Source organism: Leiobunum rupestre, chromosome 7 (genome assembly GCF_980474605.1).
Source record: "Leiobunum rupestre chromosome 7, qqLeiRupe1.1.hap1, whole genome shotgun sequence".
In the NCBI taxonomy this organism is placed as follows: domain Eukaryota; kingdom Metazoa; phylum Arthropoda; class Arachnida; order Opiliones; family Sclerosomatidae; genus Leiobunum; species Leiobunum rupestre.
The window spans coordinates 20,851,237-20,874,873 of NC_143390.1; the positions used below are offsets into that span (position 1 = coordinate 20,851,237).

The window sequence follows — 23,637 nt, forward strand, 5'->3', positions numbered from 1 at the left end:
CTTTCTCTTCTATTTTAGTACGTTACTAAGAAATCTACGCAACCATACTGGAAAATTCCAGTTTAAAACTACTTTTTCTTTTAAAGACAATCAAGAGAACCAAAGTCAACGATCTTACGTATCGACCGTAACCCGTGAAAGTCGTTAATTTCATTTTCAATTGAAACGAGAGTAAAACAACCAAAAACAGTTGCCAAGATTTATCTCAATCACTCGTTGTTTAATGAAAATCAATTTACGATCGCGATAAAGTCTAGTAGAGCGCGATTCGCAATTACGCCCAAATCGATCAGGAATTTCATCGCGTTTGACACTGGGTCGGATAAAGGTGTTTGGAAGTCGCGATCGTGGCAACTTATTAGCGTCGAGGAATCGACGGGATAAAGGTGGTAGAGAAGTTTGGGAAGTCGCGATAGTCGCTAGCGAAGATGACATTAGTAATTGACGTACGGACGTAGTCCCGAATTTCTCACTGGAAGCGCTAGAAGTCTCTCGTTCTCTCTCTCTCTCTCTCTCTCTCTCTCTAACTCACGCGCGAGAGGAAGTTACTCTGCGGATTCGGCGTTCATTCCCTCATCTCTGCTGGCAAAGAAAACCAGCTTGTGCCAGCTCGGATCGCTTGATATCGGAGTGCTCGTGTTTCATAAGCTTGAGAAAGTGAGAAAATGATCCACAACCATCCCGTAGCATCGGCTATCCGACGCAACAATCACTCGCTCTCAATGACTCATCTGATCGTTACTCGTAGTCGTCGCTAAGAAATTATTTTCGAGCCATTGGTAAAAGAGGATTAAATAGTTTTTGGCGTCAAGATCGCCACTATCTTGAAAACATCCTGGACTTAAATTGCCAGAAGGAAATAGAAATTAAGTATATATACGTGAGTAACAAGTTTGACCAGTTTTTTTAAAACCGTGATTAATAATTATGTTTTGATACGAAGCAATGTATGTGGAGGGAATTTCGGAGGTTGATTCGTTTTAAATTAATATTACAATTGGGGTTTGTTTTTCCTGCTAAGCGGTTATCCACTGGCATTTGAATATATTTTAATAGTCTGCACGAGGAAAACACGGTTGATGTATTAGTCACGTTTGGAAATTAAGATTATCTCAGTTCGTAAGTTTATTTAATTAAATTAAATGTTTATCTATATCTCTCAGCCCGAAATAAGATTTGCTTTCTAAATTAGATTAAATTATTAATAGTTTTCGCTCATAAATGTGTAAATCAATATTTTTACGGAATATATTTCACAAAAAGGGTTATGTCTACAATGTTAATTATTAACTAGGATTTGGCCAAGTAAGCTGAAGTTTTTAGAAATCTGCCATTGCATTTTTTAAAATTAATAAACAATGAAAAGACGGCACTTTCACAGAAAATGCATTTGTAATTTTTCGATATTATAAAATATACGCCTCAACTTCTGAAAGCGGCAAATATTTAAATTTCTAAGTTTATTAAATTTTATATAGCCTAAAATTGCACTTAAACGTCACTCCGGTGTTCAAAATTTCAAATCATTTTAATAAAATATTACTCTTTTTACCCTTGATGACAACTTTGGGAAAATGAAATTTCGATAAATATATGTGATTATCCCTTACAAAAATTATTTTATCCAATGTATCTAACTAAAATCAAGAGACGTCCAATTTAAATCTAAATCTGTTTGGATTAAATGATTAAATCCATAAAATCGGAATGAAGTTGAATTTCCAATATAACATATTTGGATTGTCAATTTAACGCAAACTGGAATGTGCATCTGTAAAATTTTGGATTTAATTTTGTAATCAGACAAATTTGACCCGTCAATTTCGTAAGGGATGGCTCCTATAGGCGCTCCAATAAAACCTCTTCAAGGAAATCGCCAAGAAATAATATACCCGAGAGCCAGGACCGGTTAGTTACTGTTTATTTGGTGCTTGTTGAAATAATGGAAAATTTTCACCTGTAAGCCTTAATATGTCAAAAATAAAGGCTACCTGAAAGGAAACACTTATAGCATACCGTACAGCCTGTACAGGTGAAAAGTTTCCATTATTTCAACAAACACTATATAAACAGTAACTATAGCAGGTCCTTGTTCTCGGAAACATTACTTCTTGACGATTTCCTTGAAGATATTTTTTGAAGGGCCTATTGCAAACTTTACAATCGAGGTATTATTAACTCTCTCATTAATCTCAATTGAATGAAATTGACGCATTATTCGCCACCAAATAAATCTATTTAATATTTATTTTCTTCGAAAGCCAAATGCCAAATTTAATAAATAAACCCTTAGCAATATCTTATTTCCAACCTTACGCAATCTGGCCTAAAATAAGAAACCACAGCGGACGTTAGAAAAACGAGAACCTCCAACGAGACCAAAGAAGATAAACGGATCACAAAACGAATGAAAGCGACGAAAGCTTATCCGTTTAACGCCTCTTTGCAGTTCTCGGTATATATAGAGAGATAAAAACCAAAAATACTGTATCTCAGACTCTTTCTTGTCATTTAATTCCCAATACTGGGATAAGAAAAGGACAAATTCGCAATAAAATCCAGATAATAACAATGTGCGAGACAAAGACACGGGTTTCTTAGCACGCTGAGAAATGAACGAGGAGACAGTAACAAAAGAACTTTCACTTTGTCACTTTTAAAATTCCCAACGGCAGATGTAAAAATCCGTTCCACTATAAATCTCAGCGAGGCCATTTTTAAACGCGCGACTAGAAACCGAGATGGACTAGTGGATAAAAAATAGAGGAAAAAATACTCTATTACTAGTCCGATCCTCTTTTCTTTAGCTTAAAAGGGGGAAACGGACATCGGTTAATTTCTTCCAAAAAGAAAATAGCTATTCTGGATGTTTGAAAAAGAATTTCTTCCAGTTGATGGAGTAGAAACCAAATGTACTTTTTCACTCGCCAGGGCTTAATCAATCCTTCCTTGTTAGTTAGAATCGAGGCTTATCGCAAATTGGGAAAGACTTTACCGCCGTTTTAACTTTTCAACCGGCTGTCAGTTAAAGTTAAGTTCATCAACGAAGTAATTCATTAGAAAGTTTGCGAGGTCGCCTTTCAACGCGAGCGCTAAACCTAGGTTCCAAAGCAATTATTTTTTCGCTCACCTTATCTTAGAGTCGTATCCGAAAAAATCGGTTTGACAATATGGGTGGCGATCGAATCAGAATGATAAATGGGTTGCCGTATCGTATTTGCTCAAATATGTGTATTACTTTCTCGGGACAGAAGAGAGGGGGGAGGGGCAGGAAGCGATCAAAGTCAATGCAAAAACATCTTTTAACTGAAAGAAAGCCCTTTGTAAACGAGGGGCACCATCTTGAGGTATTGAGCGTACCGCGTTCGGAGAGACGTTTTGACAGCGACGCGATTAGCTCTAGAATCCACCCGTATCGGCTTAAGGCTCTTCGCAAATGAACGCTATACTCGTATCCTTCCTATGAAGTTTTGTCTATAGGTTTGGCGGTCGGGATTTTTTTTTGAAGTGTTTATTTCCTGCATAGATTGAAGGAAAAATAATTTTGCTAGTATGAAAGGTCTTTTTCTTACAAGGAGACATCCTGAAGTGTAACCCACCGATTTTGTTCAAACTCGGGGGATTGGTAAACCTTCATGTATCATGAAAAATCCTAAAGGGAACTTATTCAATGGGCAACCGTTTTGCCATGGCAATGAAAAATGTATTTGACAAAACAAAATATAAAATTTTTCCATTGAAAATAACATGGGATTTTGACCTCAAATTGATCAAAAGTTGTTCAATTTTGATGTTTTTTTGTCAATTTTTATCTATTTTTTCTATTTTTGGCATTTTCGAAATTTTGAATTTGTTTGGGAATCGGTCAGAATTCCATGTTATTTTCAATGGGAAAATTTCCATTTGTTGTTGTCAAAAACATTTTTCGTTGCCATGGCAAAACGGTTGCCCATTGAATAAATTCCCTTTAGGATTTTTCAAGTTACATGAAGGTCTACCAATCCCCCGAGTTTGACCAAAATCGGTGGGCTACAATTCGTTATGTGTCCTTGTTAATGTATTTGTCACTGGCTTGGTTGATAAATACGCATTCAAATATCGATATTTTAAACGTAAAATGTTACCGTGAGTTTAGGTAGAGACGTAATGCTTGGAAGGCTCGGACGCTTGAAAATTTTGTTAACGTTTTTCTAATCTTAAAATCCGAAGCAAATTGATTATAGGATATGATTTTAGTGCTGACTTGCGGGTTTTTAAGACGGTTTCGAGATTTTGTATTTACGAGTGGATTTCAAAATTTCTAAAATCATAATCAGCTATGCTAATACCCAATTAAGGTACCACCTTAGGCCCAAGTCAGCAAGCTAGCTGTTGTGTACAGTGTATGGGAATATCTAACCCCTCTTTATCCGCGATTCAAAGTAAATGTCACCTATTTAAATAGCTATTTTATACACCGGTGAAAAGGATTTGGTTTAGCGCAAACAATTTTAGAAATATAGCCTTCCCGGAATATGGTAAGCCGCGTCAAAAACCGGCAACCTTGGTTTATTCACTTAAGAAAACAGTAGTCCTTGGCAATCTTTTTGTCTCCAAAAGGTCTAGACTACGTCATAAATATCATCGAGATTCTCTTTCCGGTGTTTCAACAGAGAAACCATCTTGAGGAAAGAAATATCGAAAGTTTCCTGTTCAAGTTCACTTTCTTCCCCAAAACTTTCATCCTTTTAAAATTTATAACCACGTCTCCAAAATCGTCGTTTCGAACTTTGGGGACAAAACTCTTCATGCGCGTATGTTTATAGCGAATAAAAGTGAGTCAACCGCATTATTTAACCCTATCTTTGCGAGGAGAACACGGCCTACGCTACGCGATAGAAGAGCCCTTCAAACAAATAAGATTATTCATATTCCGCATCTCGTAACATCATCTTCTATATACTGCGTAAGTCCCACTTTGCCCGTAAAAGATAAGCCAACTATATTAAACTTTATATCTCTTCATACCAATACCATTAATGCTGCACGAATATGCAACATTGAACCCTGTCTGCCACCGAGTAAAATCTAAATTCGGAAAATGCGATCAGTATAAAAAAAAGAAGTGAACAATATTAAAAATCGATATCTAGTTTATTTCTCAGGTAAATATAGCGGAGGACTCTTGACCTTTAGACCCATGCAATTTCGCCGCCGATAAGAATATTATGAAATACGGCGGCGGTGGCGACGGGGGGAGGGGTTGGAATTGAATGTTTACGCTAGCACGAAAGAGAATCGAGGGAAAGATTGCAACCAGAAGATCTAAATCAGTGCGCGAGGCGTTGTGGATTTTTGTTATCCATTGTAAGCTACAACTTCACCGAACCCTTCCAGCGCCTCCCAATTCAACTCCGTAACGTCACACTTCCCGCCTTTAACTTTATAAGGAAACAAGAGCGTGCTAGAAGGCGGGGTAAATACGTTACGGCGGACGGATGAACGTAAAATAGGGTGCTCCAATAGATTTTCTATCAGCTTAGATGAAAAGTTGAAGTTGCTGAGAAAATGATCGAAGGGTCAATCCCTGTTGACAGCGAGATAAGGTAAATGATATCGGCCGATACAGCGTCAACTTTACCGTCACACAGGAGGTCAACTCTTAATGTCGAGCGAAACAAAGTAAAAAATCTCTATTTTAGATTAGAGTACATCTAAGCAAGAAGGTATAGGGGTGAACCGAGAATACGAAGCTTCAACTGTTTAGCCTTTGTCCTCATGATTTCCGTAGTGATAGATAGAGCCTGGGAGAAAATGGCGAAGGGGCGGGGTTTTTCTTACGGGAATCACCAGCTGTAAACATATATATTCTTGATATAAGGTCGTTTAAAAAAAAGATAACTTGAGAGCACGCTTCTGGTCAATGTCAAAACCCGTTCATCAAGGTCAAACGCGACATTGCGACAGTCTTTGGTTAAAAGTCGATACACCGAAGCCAAGGCAACTCCCTCGGGGAGACGAGAGAGAAAAACGGTAACTTATTTTCATCAATCAAACTGTCGCGTAAGGTAATCCAATATTGGCGGCTACATATTTTAAGCGCGGCAATTAACGATAAAGCAGACCACCTCTTCTTAAATAAACAAAAGGCAAAAAGCGCCCCTATTAGACAGCGACACGTAATCTCTTACTATTGGCACTAGAGCTGGTGAAGTCTAATTAATAGCTTCTATTAAAACATTTCCAGACCCTCCCTCCCTTAGAATTCTCGAGCCGACAAAAAAGTCCACGATTTTAAAACCCTCGTCATCGAGCTAGGCGGCTTTCGAAAGCTTTTCTTTTAGTTGACCAAACAAAGAACTCTTTTATACTCGCACCCGACTGGAGCTAAGATATGAAGCTCCCTCCACGGCCATTTTAAAAGATGGAGACTTTAATATCAACGTGTGACTATAAATTGTTTTGGGAAGCTGATATGTCGGCTATTAAGTCTTCTCGGCTGCTGGCTTTGCGTTGCGTTGAAAAGATCGTAATTGCATTAGTGCATTAAAAAAGTTTAATAAGGATTCCCATCAGCGAGAGAATCTCTCGTGCGTTTATGAATATTCTACACTATCCTATTTAAGGAGTTAGATCATTTATTCATTGTAAAGTCTAGATAAAAACCAGATTTCACATTTCCCGACTTGAAGCTTATAAGTTTTGTCTAAAAGTCTTATTTTCATCTTAGTTTAGTGCAGTTGGTTATTTATATTTAATTCGATTTAATCTTGATGTTCCGCATCTTTCCAGTTAACAGCCCAAGAAAGTCTAGACGTTCTCGTTTGTAAATTTTCATGGGTTGCAAAGATGTCTAAAGGGTAACGCCAGAAGAATATAATAGAATTATAAGAAGTATTATATTATAAGTATTATTATTATAATAGTAATATTATTATTATAAGTATTATAAGAAGTATTCGTATTCATTTACTGCTTATGTTGTTGGCTTTCGCTTATTTTTCAAATTTACGGTGCGAAATTTGTGATTACAGTAGTTTCTTATAAACTTTCATAGCTAATATATGGTTTATATATAATTAATATCAAAAGTAGCATAAGACCCAAAAGTGTGTCAACTGTACCTTCGCGCCTATTAAAATTTCTAGTGAGACCTAGTCACACTATAGACTACATAACCTACTAGTTGGAATAGTACTAGCTAGCAACATTATATTTAGTCTATTGTCGGGCGCGATTTTCTCACTTCGATTTACTCGCCCGTAGACCTACGTTCTAAAACGCCTCACTCGGCGGCGCTGGAGTACCTCGATTTTGATGACGTATTTTCCGACCCCCTTTCTTTTCCTTTTTTTACTTTTCGACAAACTCTCATCAACTACTATATCGTTCTGACATACTTTTAGGTCTTACGCTACTTTTGTTAATATCCATACGTAGTGCAATTTGTAAATTTTTCAACGTTTGGCGGAGTAATACAAGTGATACATTTTGAGTGTACATGATGCAGTGTACACATCCCGAGTTTGAAGGGATAATCGAAAAATGGCCTCGAACCTGAAAAGATGGTTACTTCTCTCCTAACAGTGGCGGAGCTTGCGTTAGTAGCGCCCCCACGCCGCGTAAGATTTTGCGCCCTTTTCTATATATATTATATATATATATATATATATATATATATATATATATATATATATATATAAATATTGCAACGGTTCAATGTTTTCGGACTATCTCGGTTCCGGTTCTTAAATTTGCGCTCTGTCGGTTCCGGTTCTGGTACCTAGCATTTTTCATTGGTCAACAAAAATGATGTAGGGTACGTGACGGTACTTAGACAAAACTACATCGAATATGATCACATTATATGTTACTTTTAAATTTAAACAACCCGTCTCCTTATTAAGCTCTCCAACATAAAAATGTAACATAGAGTAAAAACGTGTCCATCGTGTATCCTGCTTTATGAGCTAATTCTAAGCAGTAAAACTTAAAGTAAAGTAGAGTAAATCTCGTAACGCGACTAGATAATCTAAAAAGTCTCCGGCGTGTACCCCGCGTTATGAACTAATTCTTCGAAGAGTAAGTTAAAATGAAGTAGCGTAAAACTCGTAACGCATTTAAATAAACTACTCGTGTTTAAAGACTGAACTACATCAAATTTAAACCAGTCTTTACCTACTTTTGTCGCCAACTATTAAACTTATTCACTTTATAGTCCTCGAAAAAATGCGCCCCCACGCAGTTGCGTACCATGCGTACCCTATATCGCCGCCCCTGCTCCTAAGATAAAAATTATATACTTCTGATAACGCTAAAAGCTACGAAGAATAGGTCAAGCATCGGTAGCTTTTCTAGAAGAACTACGATTAAAGGGAAACATCCGAAAATAGAACGCGGATGCACCTTTTAGTTTCAATTAAAATGCGCGACTTAAACCAGATGCTTGTTGTAATACATTTCACGCGTGACAAAGAATAGTAGGAGCTTCTTAAAAATGAAATGAATAATACGGAACGACGGAAGAGAAGATGAACGGAAGCCAATGCGGGAACCACCCAAGCGAGGATTTCAAATCTAGAGATTAATCTTCGCTACTAGCCTCGCTTTGTAAAATGAATGCCTCTCCGCATCCCCGAACTTTCCAGAGGGTAATTAGAATGACTAAAATCCAAATTTATGTTGAAACCTTACGGCAACCTCGCGATGAGAAAATGACCGTGAAAAGATTCACTTCAAAACGTTTCCCGGTACTTCTTAGCTTGGTAAATAACGGCTAGCAACTAATCAAAGAAGACTTAACGTCGCGTCGAAAAGTTCAAAACATTTCCTCAATTTTAAGCTGATTATTTCTGACGTTTTAATTACTAATTGCCCCAGTTTATTTTTAAGAATGCTTGACGAAAATTAAGCCAAAATATCATCCTTTTTCTTTTGCTTCGTTTCAGTTTTCCAAGAAACATCTTTGTAATATCGATCGCGAGGTATGAGGAGAACCGATTTCATCCAAATCACCCGAGAAAAATGAAAATGGACTGAAAAAAAAGGCACCCGACGAATTTCTGTCGCGAAAAGAACACCAAACCGAGTCCGCGTTACTATTATCCGAGACAGTCTGCGCCAAAAAAGGAGAAAAGGACTGTGGGAACACGAAAATTGCATCCCAAATATGTTCTCGGGGGAGAATTTTTCGTTCGACCAAGACGCGAAAGTGATGGGCAACTCCAGTTCGAACGATTCCTGGGCGGACTCTGGCGCGGGCAAGATATGTAGCAACGACTATTGTTTACCCGATGAAGACTACTTGGAAATGATAGAAGCCTACATCTACCCTACGTCTTACGAATGGGTCCTAATCGCGTTCCATCTCACCGTCTTCGTAATCGGACTCTTGGGCAATTCGCTGGTTTGCCTCTCCGTCTACCGCAATCACAATATGAGGACAGTCACCAATTACTTCATAGTTAATCTGGCCGTGGCCGACTTCATGGTCATCCTCATCTGTTTACCACCTACAGTCTTGTGGGACGTCACGGAGACCTGGTTCTTCGGGAGCGTCATGTGCAAACTAGTGGTGTACTTTCAGGTAATCTCTTCTTAGACTTTCTACGAAATTTTAACGAAGCTAGCGTCAAATGGTGGGCAAATGTCAGATTCGCGGTTCGATAGTTCCCCGAAGGAAAGACGGTGTTTGAACTAACCGGATTTACACTGCGTCAATAGCAATCCGCCAAAAGCCTAATATTTGCCGTCTGATAATTTTCTCTAAACCCACCGGGATTTTGGGTAAAAATTTCTAAAATAGCGACCGAGATTAGGGTTTCGAAGACTGACTGATTTTAACAGTTTAAACTTCGCATTGACAGACTGCTTTCCATTCAGAAACATACCATTGAGCCAGAGGCATAAGGCATCACTGCGAGGATGAGGGTGTTGTAGGTAGTTTTACCTTATTAAGGTCTTTTTTTCTGAAGAACAGACACCCTAGAGCAAATACTAAAAGTAACTTAAACTTTCATATCGTAGGCTTAACACTAAACCCCAAGGACGAAAAAAACCTAAATGTTTCTAAGAGCACCTGAAGCAAAGTTGGCCCTTTAAACTTAACCAATTATATTTACAGGCCATATACATTTTATCGTGGCGAAACTTTATTAAATTAGCTTATGGAAAATGTAGGCCATATTTTTCGAATTATGAAGCACCATATACCTATATCAATAACGCGCCCTTTAAACGTGAAGGAAAATGAACTTTATAATGTGGATCCCATAATTTTCAATCAACCGGGGAGAAATGGTTCCCATCCTACGTCTCAGTTAGAGCGAGGGAGATTTCAAGGTCTTATATAAAGAACGCTGAGGACGGGAAAGCGAGCTTCTTTTAAGTTAGCAATTGATTTTCGTTGGGAATATAAATGAGACCAATCCTCGTTACAGTTTTTTCGGCCCTGTTTATGAGCCTTCCGAAAAGGGAATTAGAATCGAGGAGAAAGACGAGGCCCTAGCCAAAATTAGAGCCTGAAAAGAAGAGAGACGTTAACAAGCTCATCCGACCCAATTCTTTAGAAATTATGCCAAATCTCGAACAACAAAGCCTTAGCAATTTTCGGTTTTATCCCATTTTTGAGAAAAAAAATTATCTTTTCTTAATAATAAAGGAATCCTATCGTCAACAAAGTTTTCTAGTCAACACTCAGTTGTTATTTTTATAAAATTTCTAAGGCCCAAAACAACGTAATGTAGGGTTTGTATTATAATAACAATTTAAATAGAACGCCACTGTACCCCGCTGTATAGTTAGTATTAGCATAAGTGTATAATATTATAACATAAGTGTGACACTTCCTATTCTACACATGCAAAAGTTTTACTGAGAGCTATTCACAAGACAGACTACATTATACGTAGCCTTTGACAGCGCCTCGCTAGAAGGATAATTTCTTCATGTAATGACGTCACTCCGTTACTAGCTCTCAGTAAAATATAGACATATGGTATTAGTTATTATTAGTAGGGGTTGGATGGTTCGGTCAGGTGACGGTCCAATCTAGCATTTCGACCAGGGTGATAAGGTTTTATGGTTTTATTGTTGCCGTCTTTGACACCCTTTGGTAACAGGGCGGCTCAAAAGAGCACAGCAAAAACAAATTTACAAATACATGACAGAGCATCATTAAAAACAGATTTGGTAAAAATACAAATTTGGTTAAAAAATACAAAGGTCAACTAGGTTAATTGACCTTATATCCGCAGAGTTATATAGTAGGGAAATATAATGCAAAATAATAATCAAGTATAAAAAATGAATTATAATAATGAAAAATGAATTATAACAATGAAAAGTAAAAATAATAAAACGAACTACAATGCAATACAATGCAATAGTTGTAGGCAAGGAGATATCGAGTACAAAAACTAGTGAAATACTGAAGTGCATCCGAATTAATCTCAATATCACAGAATTAATCGCAATAACACAGGATTAAGCGCAATATTACAGTTACTTGCTATATTATAGAGCAAATCTTAATATCACAGGATTAAATGCACGAGAAGATGGCGGCCATTGCTCTAAGGTAGATAGTTACGGGGGAAAGGGGGATGACACTAGCCTTCCACTACAGCGATGATGACGTCACGAGAATACACCCTATTGTGCTGCCCCAACCATTTAGACTTGAAAAATCCCCGTCTCGGAAACGAAACGCAAGATCTGCTTCGCCTAAATATTTGAAAGATCTCTCGTTTCCAAGCTGTGCTTACCAAGATGCTCAAACCTTTGAACCACGTAAAAATCATAGACACAAAGGACATGAGATTAAGTTTCCTCCTCTGCAAGGCATGCCCTGCACATAGGACTCCCACTGATGCCAATTAGAGGCAGATGGCAATTAAGCAGTCAATGACCTAAGAGTATAGAACAGTAACTAACCTGATACTGCTCTTAGAGAGCGAAAGCAACTCAGTTGCTCTCTTCTTAGAAGGGCCAGAGATGAACTACCTCTAACCGTCCACCTCAAGCCAAAGCCTAACCCGTCTCTCAGTCATGGAGCCATGCACATGACTGCGAACCAGGCCGTTGGGTATTGGAAAAGCAGGTTCAGCACCAAAGAACCTAGCCCCTGCACCTTCCTTGGCCAGAGTGTCGGCCTTCTCATTACCCTGGTGTGAAGGGAAATGTGAATTTACAAGTGTTGGTCCGGCCGGGTTCATTAGAAAGAGCCCCGTTTCCACTAACAAAATGATTAAGAAACGTTTCCAACTCAACCATATTTAGTTAACTTTTAAAATATTATAAACACGCTCAATCCAGCGGTCATGGTATTATTGAAAAGCCCAAAATTATCATTTTAACATTCGTTAAGTCTTGGAAATAGTTTTAGATCATCTTTTAGTATCAATTTTGTTTCAGTTTATTTTCAAAAACTATAATTTGTAAAATATAATGTGTATTTTTCTCTACGAACCTTGGGCCGCCCCCACCAACTTTTTTCCAGAGTTGGAAAACTAGGCATTTTAATCTCAAAGTTGACAAACTTAGAATTTCTATATTTCGAAATAATATGATATTTGCTTTTTTATTTAAAGAAACTTCAATTCGTTAAATATATTTAAAACGATATAATATAAATTTTTGTTCAATTATGTGTCGCTCCCCCAGATGCATTGGTCCGAAAATACCAATTTATATTTAGCCTTTTTCCAACTCTATTCTATCCTGACTAATTTCCCAACGCCGTGTTTGATTTGATTTCCATAGACAAAGTTGTGCCATCGTTGAAACTACAAAGTAAATTTGAACTCTTTAGATAGTAGATGTAGGCCTACCGTGTACGGCTACTTCGACTACATAAAAGACACACACGATCATATGAGAGACTAAATTCAATGACTTGAAATGGGTTTAAGACTAGAAATTAAAACAATAGAAATATTACTTAATTGAATGTAGTCGCACGAGCGTTATGTTATCCTAGGTGGAGGGCTTGTATTTTTAGTACAATAGGGTACATGACGACGGAATAGAAATCAAGAACTGCAGTCCTATGAGCATTATATTATAATTGTTTTAGCTTCGTCTAATCACTTTTCATTTCTTCGTGTACCCCGGTTTAGCGCAAAAATACCTAGAGAAGGCTCTATCTGTCGGAAGTTCGGAACTACTCGTCAACAGCCTTGGAAATAACGGTGGTCAGGTGGTCAAAGACCAGTTAATTAATTGCTCAGACCAGTTTATTTATTCAAAATTTGGGGGGTCACTGGTCACCGTGTCCAGTTTATTAATTCGAAATAATAACAAAAACAGAAGGTGACCATTTCAAGAATTCCAAATAATAATAATAAACTATTTTTAATACGTGTAAAGTTAATGTTACCAACATAATCTAACTTCTAAACATGTAGTATAGGTTTTTTAGGCTTATAAATGACATTAGAACATTTTATATAAGACCAGTTTAATAATTCGTATGCTAGGGGGTCACTGGTCATAAGGACCAGTTTAATAATTCGTATGCTAGGGGGTCACTGGTCATAAGGACCAGTTTAAAATAAAACCTTATTTCCAAGGCTGCTCGCCAAGCCGAGCAACCAAACACAAAACCATAGGCTTTAAAACTGGGTTTACAACAAATATTTCCCGTAATCCACTAGTTTTTCATTTTTATTTTTAATAAAATGATTAAATCAAAGCCATTTACTACGAATTTAATTAGACAGTTGATAGTGAAAAATTTATTCCATGAAGTTGGCAATTTTTAGGCAATGAGTTGGCCAAAATTGATCTTCTCCCCCCCCCCCCAAACGCCCCTGCACTCATCTCAATTTAGGAAACATTCACTTTTCTACCTAGCCCAAAATAAGTTATTTATTAACTCTTAAAGAACTAATTCTTAATGCATATTCATACGATCCAACCCTTTTGCAAAACATAATTGTTTAACACGACTCTCAAACCGAGTTGACCACACATTTAGCTTTTATTGGCCAGGTTTTGAAGAAAGACCTGTTTTTGTAAGCGAGACTATGCTTCAAATATTTAAATGTAATAATTTTCATACCCATCCTTTTGATTACACAAAATAATAATATATAAGATTTCTATAAAATACCGTTATTAATGTTAATTAATTACTTAATTAATTACTTATTTTGGTAGTTGAAGCTTTTCGTTAAGAATTACGAGTAATTTCTTCGCCGAATTGGATGTTAACAATAGTTAAAGTTCTGTCCTCCCCACTCATGATCTATCTTGCAAGTTCTTGAGTGGTCCAAATATTACCTCGCTCATTTGCTTGTTCCCCAATATTTACATTTTAAATTACTTATAGTTAAAATAGGCTATAGTTTATCACACATCACTCGTACCGCACTCAACTCACGTGAGTTAAAATGGTGAGCGGTTCCTCTCAATTTACTCATTTAATTAAATCGTGAGATGAATGTGCCCATGTTTGTTATTGAAACAAAAGCGATAAATAAGCAGAGCGTAAGCCGAGCAAAGTCTTTATTTGCGGTAGTATCATTTGTCGCGTTTGTCCGAACTCGAAAACCGAAATTGTTCCATTTGTACGAATTTAATGACCTTGAGTATCATTTGTCTGAACGAGTAGTAACATTTGTTCGAATTTCCATCGCAAAAATAGTGTTTCGTATATGCATTATGTCCGAATTTTAATAATTGCATCACGAAATTGTTTTATTTTAACCAAAAATTGGCTGGGTTTGGTGTTAATTCATAGTTGACTTTGATTCCGTTAGGTTAGGTAAGGTTAGGTTAGGTGTCTGTTTTCATTGGAATTTAGGTTAGATTGAAGTTCCAATAAATGCGGTACTGACGAGGTGATCGATAATCTTAAATATACGATTGCCGGTATGATCAGAAAAACTAAGTCTTTTTCTGTTTAAAAGTGACCCGAGCTCAAAAATGAGCTTATCTCTCGGTATGATGTTTGGATTTCGCAAAGCAATTAATGGTTATTCAAATATGAACTGAGGTATGTTTTTAAGGGCTGATGTGCTGATTAATTTGAGCTGATCCAAGAATCGAGTGGAAACAATAAAAATATGTTTGAGCTGAGCGATAGAGAACTTTAGTGAATATGAAAAAGCGATATTATCAGAACGGCTCTGAAAAGCAGGGCTGCCAGAAAATCTATGGAGTGTGACGCTCAATTTGTCGGTTATCTAGCCCAATTTTCAGTCCAACAAATTAAAACGGCTAATTTCAAACAAGCCCAAAATGTCGGCCAATTTAGAAAGTAGCCCAATTTTTAGCCCAAAACGGTAAATAATTCTCAAACAGTCCAAAAATACAACTTTTATCAATGTTTAGGCAATATTTTTTCAAGTAATAAGGGCGGTTAAAAAAAAACTTTATGAATGTTAGAAAACCTTATAACAGAGTAAAATTCACAGTTCGCATTCACACCAGAGACCCTTTTAGGCAACTATAATATGTTTCGAGCCTAGGAAATATAGCGCCATCTGCATTAATATCCGCCAACTAAATATGTAAAGATATGGCAGACGTGACTATCCGTGCCTACTTCTGCCAGCGCCACTGCATAGTACCATGGACCGTGATTTATCACTCTTAGGGCTTGAAAAACGCTCGAAGCTCAAAAGCCAGCGGAAAATTCAAATTCGGATTTTATCCAGAATACACTATACTGTAAGAATCAAATAATTCAATATTGATTTAAAAAAAAATTATTTACTAAAAATAGAAATTCCACAGAGAAGCCCAACGACAAATATCTCGCGAGTAAGCTTTTAAAGAATCCCAATTGGGCTGGAAAACCACACAACTGGCAGCCCTGCTGAAAATGAGCACGAGACACTTTGTGAGCTGCGAAAGAATTTACAAAAAATGCCCAACTTTACGTCAAAATATTAACCGAAGCTCTTTATCGCTACGTTGTTGTGGTCACATATTCCTCATATTAAAAAATAAGATAAAATTATTGGTAATACTGTAAACGCCTAAATTAAGAATGAATAGGATCATAAGTAACATAATAAACATTAGTATGGCACAGAACGAATTCGGTTAATGATAATTTCCGAACAGGAAAGTTGTCCCTTCCTACACTTTTCATTGGAAAAATAGCTCGTTAGTTTAAGAAATACGAGCGTACAAATGTTTAGGTTTGAAATTCGAAAAGAACTAACTTCTGAAATGAAGCCATTGTTCATAATAGTTATTTTTATCTTCCGATTAAATAAATCCTCATTATTTTCGAAAAGTAAGCGTTATTTACACTTTTGAAATTAAATTTCCAATAGGCCTTGGCTGGTCCGTTGAAAAGGCTGCCGGCGGACCGTCGCCGATTTTCCGGGCAACCTCCAAATACTAGGAGCAGTTCGCGGAGAGTTGTCAGTCCGTCGGTACGTAATGGCTTACGTTGTTGTTGGCGAAATAGACTGTAATTGAAAATAGGCATTTGGTGAATAGCAAGTGTCATACTTATGTTTATTATGTTACTTATGATAGGACTATGACAAGCACCACACAAAGGGATAAATTATCCGGAACGCGCGATCATAAGTGTTGGCGTTAAAAAATGCCATCATTAAGACGGTAATTGCGTCCCTATTTTTTTTTTTAAATTATCATCCGGGCGCGAACACTTCCGGGTATTCTGGCCACCGACTCCCGGGAAAACTCCCCCATTTCCCCCCGTGGGTCCTCACCCAGAATATTCTTGGAAAAATTAATTAAGAGAAAACACAAAAGAGGAGGGGGTGTGGTCGGTCTTCGACCCCAGTCAATGCGGGGTTTAGTGTATTGCTCTCAAAAATATGATTTTGGAGTCCATTGTTCTAGTAAATTTGAGTGGATCTTCCGATAATATTGACAAATAAAGCGACAATAAATTTTCTATTTTAAGCTTCGCGATTTTAATGGCTTGAAGGGATTAGAATCTAATTTGAAAAATAGTCTACTAACACGCGCTACGACGTGTATTTTAACGTAACTAGCGCCAACCTACCCGTAGCGTCTGGAAAACCTGAAGGCCAAAATGTAAAATTCGTGGATTCGGCATAAATGTTCAACTCCCTCTAGTGCCTATTCACACGAATCAATATTGTACTAATCTTTGTTGTTGAAGTTAAACGTTCTTGGGATTTTGAGCTTTAATCGGTGTAAAAATAACACAACTAAAGAAATGTCAGTGTACTTAAGCGTTATTGGGATTTTGAACTTTAGTCGGTGAAAAAAATAACACAACTAAAACAATGTCAATGTACTTTATCGTTAATATTATCATTTAGGTTTTCGTAATTAAAAGTATGTGTACGAACGTTTTTAGATTTAAATATTTGTTGCTAAGGATCAATGAGAAAACCCGGACATTCTTCAAAACCTGGCTAACAAAATCGTTGCTATGGACAACCCGTGGCGACACGATTTTAACAAATTTGATGTTCAACAATGTTTTTGCTTAAAGGATGATCAACAAGTATTTACGTGGTGCACACGTTATGGAACCTTTTCCTCCATTCACACAGACCAATAAGTTTCGTGTTGTCCAACTGCTTTTGCTCGTGTAACTAGGCTTTAAAATTTGTCGGAAAAATCACGTGTGTGATCATCACGTTGTGAGACGTTTTCCTTCATTGACACGGAGTAACTCGAATTGCAACTCGTGTTGTCCAACAACGTTTTACAAAAATGTTGGCTAAAGCTGGGAAATAATTTAAGTTTGGTTCCTTTCTATTATTTCAACTTGCAAAATAGCTTTATAACCAGTGCCGGATTGAGGACTAGGCCTACTAGGCACTGTTTCTTCGGGACATGCGAGTTTAGCGTTTTTATGCTTTCTTTATATAGGCCCCCACCAATATCTGCCTATGGCCCTATACCTTCAGTAAATCCGATACTGTACATAACCCATTCAATTTTAAACGCAGCTTCCATACAAATCCAGGGCTTTGTTCCTTTCTATTACTTCAACTTGGGAAATAGAAATATAACTCATTACATTTTAAGCGCAGCTTCCATGCAAAACCAAACCAGGGTTTTCTTCCTTTCTATTACTTCAACTTGGGAAATAGCTATATAACCCATTATATTTTCAACGCAGTTTTCATACAAAACCAAACAAGGTTTCCACTAAATTGGTCACTAAAGAGTAATATTTCACCTACCCACGTCAAATTCGTACTTCCGTTCTCAGAAATAACCCATATTTTTAATTTGAATATTTTAACAAGGCAAATTTATTATGATATCGAGTTAGCGCGGTGTCAAATCGCCAACTGGGTCTACATTTTCAAAGAACTTCCAAAGTATAAAATATGAATTACACTTATAAAATAAACTTTTTCTTCGCATAGATTGAATAATAAAGAGAATCGAGTCTAGGAAACTCCGAGATTATGTTACGAAGTGCGGGCACAAAGGCTTAACATTTTATAGCTTTACGCGGCCGAGTTTCAGCCCGTTCTGAGTCTAATGATTGCGAGAAACAGCTGTAAGAGGGCGCCCGTGACCGACAGAAAATCTACCGCGAAAAATCCCTGCCCCGGAGTGGAATTCTAAATAAGCAATAGCCCAAGCGGGCGATTCCCTGGTTAGGCTAAGACTACTTCGCGTTATATATTGAAGTTTGCGGAGCGGCGTACGGTTTTTATTAACGTGATTTGGAATAAGGAAGAATAACAAAAGAATATACATTAGCATCGAAATGAGGAGCCTTTGTTTACGAAGTCTTCTTTGTGTAATCCTTAAGCTGCTAATAATAAAGAAAGACCCCCCTCCAAAGCATTTACCTCCCTTCGCTTGTACGTTATCAAAACGTTTATCCTTCTAAAACCCAGGAAAGTGGAAAAAACATTTAAAATGGTCTTGGATTTTTTTCCCTTGTGCTTTTTAAGATGTTCAAATTTATTCCGTTGGAAGTTTTTGGAATGACTTCGTAATTAGTTGAAAGTATGGATAATGTTGAGAAGAGGGTGAAGATTGCGTTCTATTTAAAGTAACGGAAAATTCCAACGACGCGACGGGGGAAAGTTTACAAGCGATGGATGGCGAAGGCCAAGGTTGACTGTCATTTGATACGCGAAACTAAACTGGGAAGGCTGTACGCGAGTCATCGCTACTTGTCAGCGGCTTTCAAACGCCGACTGGGTTTGTCGCCCGCAATTAATGGGACTGAAGGACGACGTACTTTTGGTTTGTGATGGCGAAATTCACAACGAAAAAACCCTCGCTTTTTGTGTTATTCCAATAAAAAAAGAATTCACATAGTCAAGTTCAAAAAGGGTGCAGATGTAGGTGGTAAGGGTCGAGTGACAGGACGCCCACATGGCCCCTAAGTTATAATTAATTACCCATCTCACTTATCACAAGTAAGCTATTGTTACTGAAGTGCCGTACTTATAATCACGCTGACAGCTAACATTGGATATTTCCCTCGGTATTACCTTAAAATAACAACATTTCCTACTAGTACGGTTCGTACTTAAGTTTAAGTGGCTCGAGATTTTTCAAAGTCACATAATTGCGTTTTCCTTCTCCTACAGAAATGAATTTCATTGACTAAAATCATAACGTATTAAGGACAACTATTATGTCCTTTTAATGATAGTCCAAAATGTTCCGAAACTCGCGGTTTCGCAATCACCCAGAGAAATTAAATTACATTACTAATGGTAAAAAATACGCTATGTCCATAATCTACTTAAAGCTGGTTTCACACTCGACGGAAAATTAGCAGCGTAAAGTTGAACGTTAGCGGTATTATCGTCTTTCCGCCATATTTTCCGTCGAGTGTGAAACCAGCTTTAGTCTTTAAAACCTTAAATTGGTCTAGAGCTCGGGGAAACGGTTAAATTAACCGCCAAAATTGCAATTAATCATAAAAAATTGGATTAAGTGTTTAAGCTGGTTTCACACTCGACGGAAAATTAGCAGCGTAAAGTTGGACGTTAGCGGTATATCGAATGAGAACCAATTTTCAGCTCGGCGTTTATTATCGTCTTTCCGGCATATTTTCCGTCGAGTGTGAAACCAGCTTTATGGATATTACTCGCGACTATTATACGATTTAATATGCAACAAATCAGTTTTTTTTCGGATAATTTTCGGATATGGATATAAAAGAAATGAACAGAATTTGTTTTATCCGAACGCCGAGCCTTAAATTATTGGTCTCTGATATTTCGCTCTCCTGCTCGAAGAGTAAGGTCCTTCCCCCTTAAAAAATCGTTGGTTCCCAAAAACTGATGCCTTCCTACACGTTTTTATAATATAAAAAAAGTTTGTTTTGTAAGATCTCGTACTTGACCCTCGCGGCTGATGACACTATATTCGCGGAATCCAGAACACGTCAAACGAAATCTCAAGTTTAAAGGGTCATTTATAAGGTTCAATACAATTGGAACGACCTCAATTGATCGATACTCGAATACTTGATCTTGATATGATCATGAAAAATAACCATAAGCTAGCTAGAAGAGTGACGGAAGAGTATACGTGTTTCACAGGGAGGCTGAAACTAGGTCCCTGGAAATTTGGAGCGGGGGAAAAGTTATCTTCAAAACTTGGAACAATTGTATAAGAATGAAACGGAGGCCTTAACCGGGTTATTTTCCAACAGTTATTCCTGACTTCGCGATAAATCTTAGCCGACTGCGAATAGTTGCAAATTAGAAACTCGATACTGGCTGACTTAATCAACGTTTGTTCCACTAATTTTGAGTCAGTCGCTCTTAGCTCTGTACAAAAATATGAAGTAAAGGGGACATCAACTCGTTAATTTTTGCCTTTCTGACAAATGATGATGACCCAAATGTCTAATAATGCCGTATTTCGAAATTACGAGGTTTTTGCACGATAAAAAGATCGTTATCGACGAGTATTATACGTTTAAATCCTTGAATTGTCTAATTGGACGTTAATATCAATTAAATCTCAGTTGAGTATTGAATTTCGAATGTACATGAGAGGGGTTATCGCTAATTCGACCATACGTGTATCGGTCTATTAATCAACATCTGTTTAATCCTTTGTCCTCTTGTAGTCTGAATACACCGCGTATCTCTAACCACATTGGTACAAATATTACTAACGCATTGTTCCTTACCGTTGAGTCCAACATAGTTAATAAGTACATAAATGGAAATGCGAACTCGAGGTTCCCGATGCCTATTAAAAGTGGACTTAATTCCCGGTTGGACGAATACTGACAGACCTTTGAGACAAGTTTGACGATTGTCCACAAGTTTCTTTGTCATTCGAATATGGGTGTAAGAGATTACGTCCAAACTCTTACAACCCATTATTATAGGATCAAGATTAATTATTCAAAACGGTTTTTTTTTCGTTTTCTGACTGCACTCGAAATATCTCTACACGACGGACGGGGAAGTTACGGACCAACCCGCCCACACGCCAACTGCAAATCATACTTCGTGTCTACCAAAGAACAAGTTGCCCAATTGTAAAAAACAGTACGGCGCTTAAGTTGCCATCTACATCCGTGAAACCGAATATTTATCGAGTAGTAATGATATTTTAATATTAAATAATTCTAATTTTAATTTAATTCTTAATTTTAATTAAATTTTAATTAAATTTTAATTTAATTTTTAATTTTAATTAAATTTGAAATTAATTTTTAATTTTACTTGAAAATTAATTTAATTCTTAATTTTAATTGATTGGTATTTAATTCTTAATTTTAATTGAATAGGTATTTAATTCTTAATTTTAATTGAATTGGTATTTAATTCTTAATTTTAATTGAATTTAAATTTAATTCTTAATTTTAATTGAATTTAAATTTAATTCTTAACTTTATTCGAATTTGAATTTAATTATTAATTTTATTTTAATTTGACTTTATACTTAATATGCATTTAATATTAATGTAATTCTTAATATTAATTGAATACTAATTTAATTCTTAACTTTAATTTAATATTAATTTCATTCCTTATTTTAATTTAATATTAATTTCAATCTTCATTTTAATTCAATATTAATTTCATTCATTATAATGAGAATTAGTTTTAAAGCAAAAACAAAACCACGACCATTATTGCGTAAGTAAATTCAAAATTTTATTTACTTTGTCCCTTAATAATTCCGGCACCGGAATAAACGGGGACATAAACATCGAAAATCCAAGTGCTAGAATTACGAAAACGTTACCTTCCTCGCAACAGTCAGTTAAAGCGCGTGCTTACTCAGTCATAAAATCAAAAGAATATTGCTCGGACTACTCATTAGGAATTTGACACGTGTCTACTTTATGAACATCCAAAGAGTTCGAGTCATACACGCGCAGATAGTAAAATATAAAAAAATCTCCAGAAATGATACGAGGGATCTGCCCAAAGCTGGGTATATTCTTAGAGGACTAATAGCAGCCTTCTGCCTTGAACGGTTCGCGAATTCTTCTCAATTATCGCGGCCGACTTCGCCTTTTCTCTCTCTCGAATCCCAAACGATTAAGCGCCTTCCCGCCAGCAGGCAACGGCCTTAATACACTCGGGTGTAAGGCGGTAAAGGGGTTAATACAGGGTGGAAGAGCAAATCCCGAATAGCCCCACAGCGAAACAATAATAGTATTTGGCCATCAGGGCTATAGATTCGGCTAGAACAAAAAGTATAATCACAATGAGTTTCTCTCGACTATAGTTACAGACTACAAGCCTATCTTGGGTCCCAAATGAATAGTGCTCGAAATAGGATTTATTTATATATTGGATATTGAATGAACCACGGCATAGGCTTTGCTCGGCTTTGCTTTAGATAAGGACTTTAATTTGAACTCGATGTATATTTTCCTGATATGGGCTTTTGAATTACTATATTTCTAAAAATAGCGTTTTAAAATGTGTTTTAGTTCGAAATGGACGCTCTCCAAATAAACACTGTCCAAATTACTTTTTAAATTTAATTATACTTATGTAACAATTTAATCCAATCCGCAATTATGATCGAGTGAAAGTAGAAGATATTTGTGTCAAGATTACTCTAAATGGTTTTAATACAAGCATAAGTAACATAATACCAATAAGTATGAAACTTCCTATTGCTTTAATGCTAATTTTCTAACCGAACCTTTTTTCGGCTCTGATACTCTCTTCAAGCTGTGACTTGGACTCGCGACTTGTCGTTTTGGAGGACAACTTTTTGATAAAAATTTAAGCCTAATATCGGAGAGCACGTTCTGGAGTCGCGAGGGGCTTTGGCTTTGTTTTGAAGCCCGCGTGCGAATCACGCGTGATAAAAAACATGAGCTCGTGGCGCCGAGAAAAAAGTTTTTACTTTTTATCATTTTAGCCCAATATTGCGCCTATCTATCGGAAACCAGATATTTCGGTTTAGCGGAAGTCTCGCATATTTTAGACACTAGAGGGCTCTATGCTGAGAAAACATCTTTATTACGCAATAACTATGAAAATCAGTTTGGTTGTAAATCTCGTTAATTGTCATACTTATTGTTATTATGTTACTTATGATACAAGTTATAATTTAATCGAAAGATTCAGGCTGAAAGTATTGCTCAGATATTTTAAAGATCTTGTAAAATAATTCATAAATAAACACTAAAGCTATAGTTAATTATATTTACTAAAAGGACCTTATTTGTTTAGACTCGCCCGTCGAGCACTCATGGCTCGTCTCTAACCAATCTTG

The 23,637-nt window shown here is 36.8% G+C and overlaps 1 protein-coding gene across 3 annotated transcripts in view; it reads left to right on the forward strand.

Annotated features, from left to right (window-relative positions):
- Positions 1 to 766: 766 nt before the first annotated feature.
- Positions 767 to 23,637, forward strand: part of LOC149935101 (orexin/Hypocretin receptor type 1-like) — a 50,526-nt gene continuing 27,655 nt past the window's right edge. For 2 of the 3 annotated variants that reach the window (XM_090181248.1, XM_090181250.1), the window contains exons 1-2: positions 767 to 880; positions 8,928 to 9,565. In XM_090181248.1, the coding sequence (XP_090037374.1) occupies positions 9,149 to 9,565 (417 nt within the window). In that variant the 5' untranslated portion in view covers positions 767 to 880; positions 8,928 to 9,148. Of the gene's footprint in view, positions 881 to 6,458; positions 6,570 to 8,927; positions 9,566 to 23,637 lie in introns of those variants that run through there. The other variant, XM_090181249.1, reaches the window with a different exon arrangement.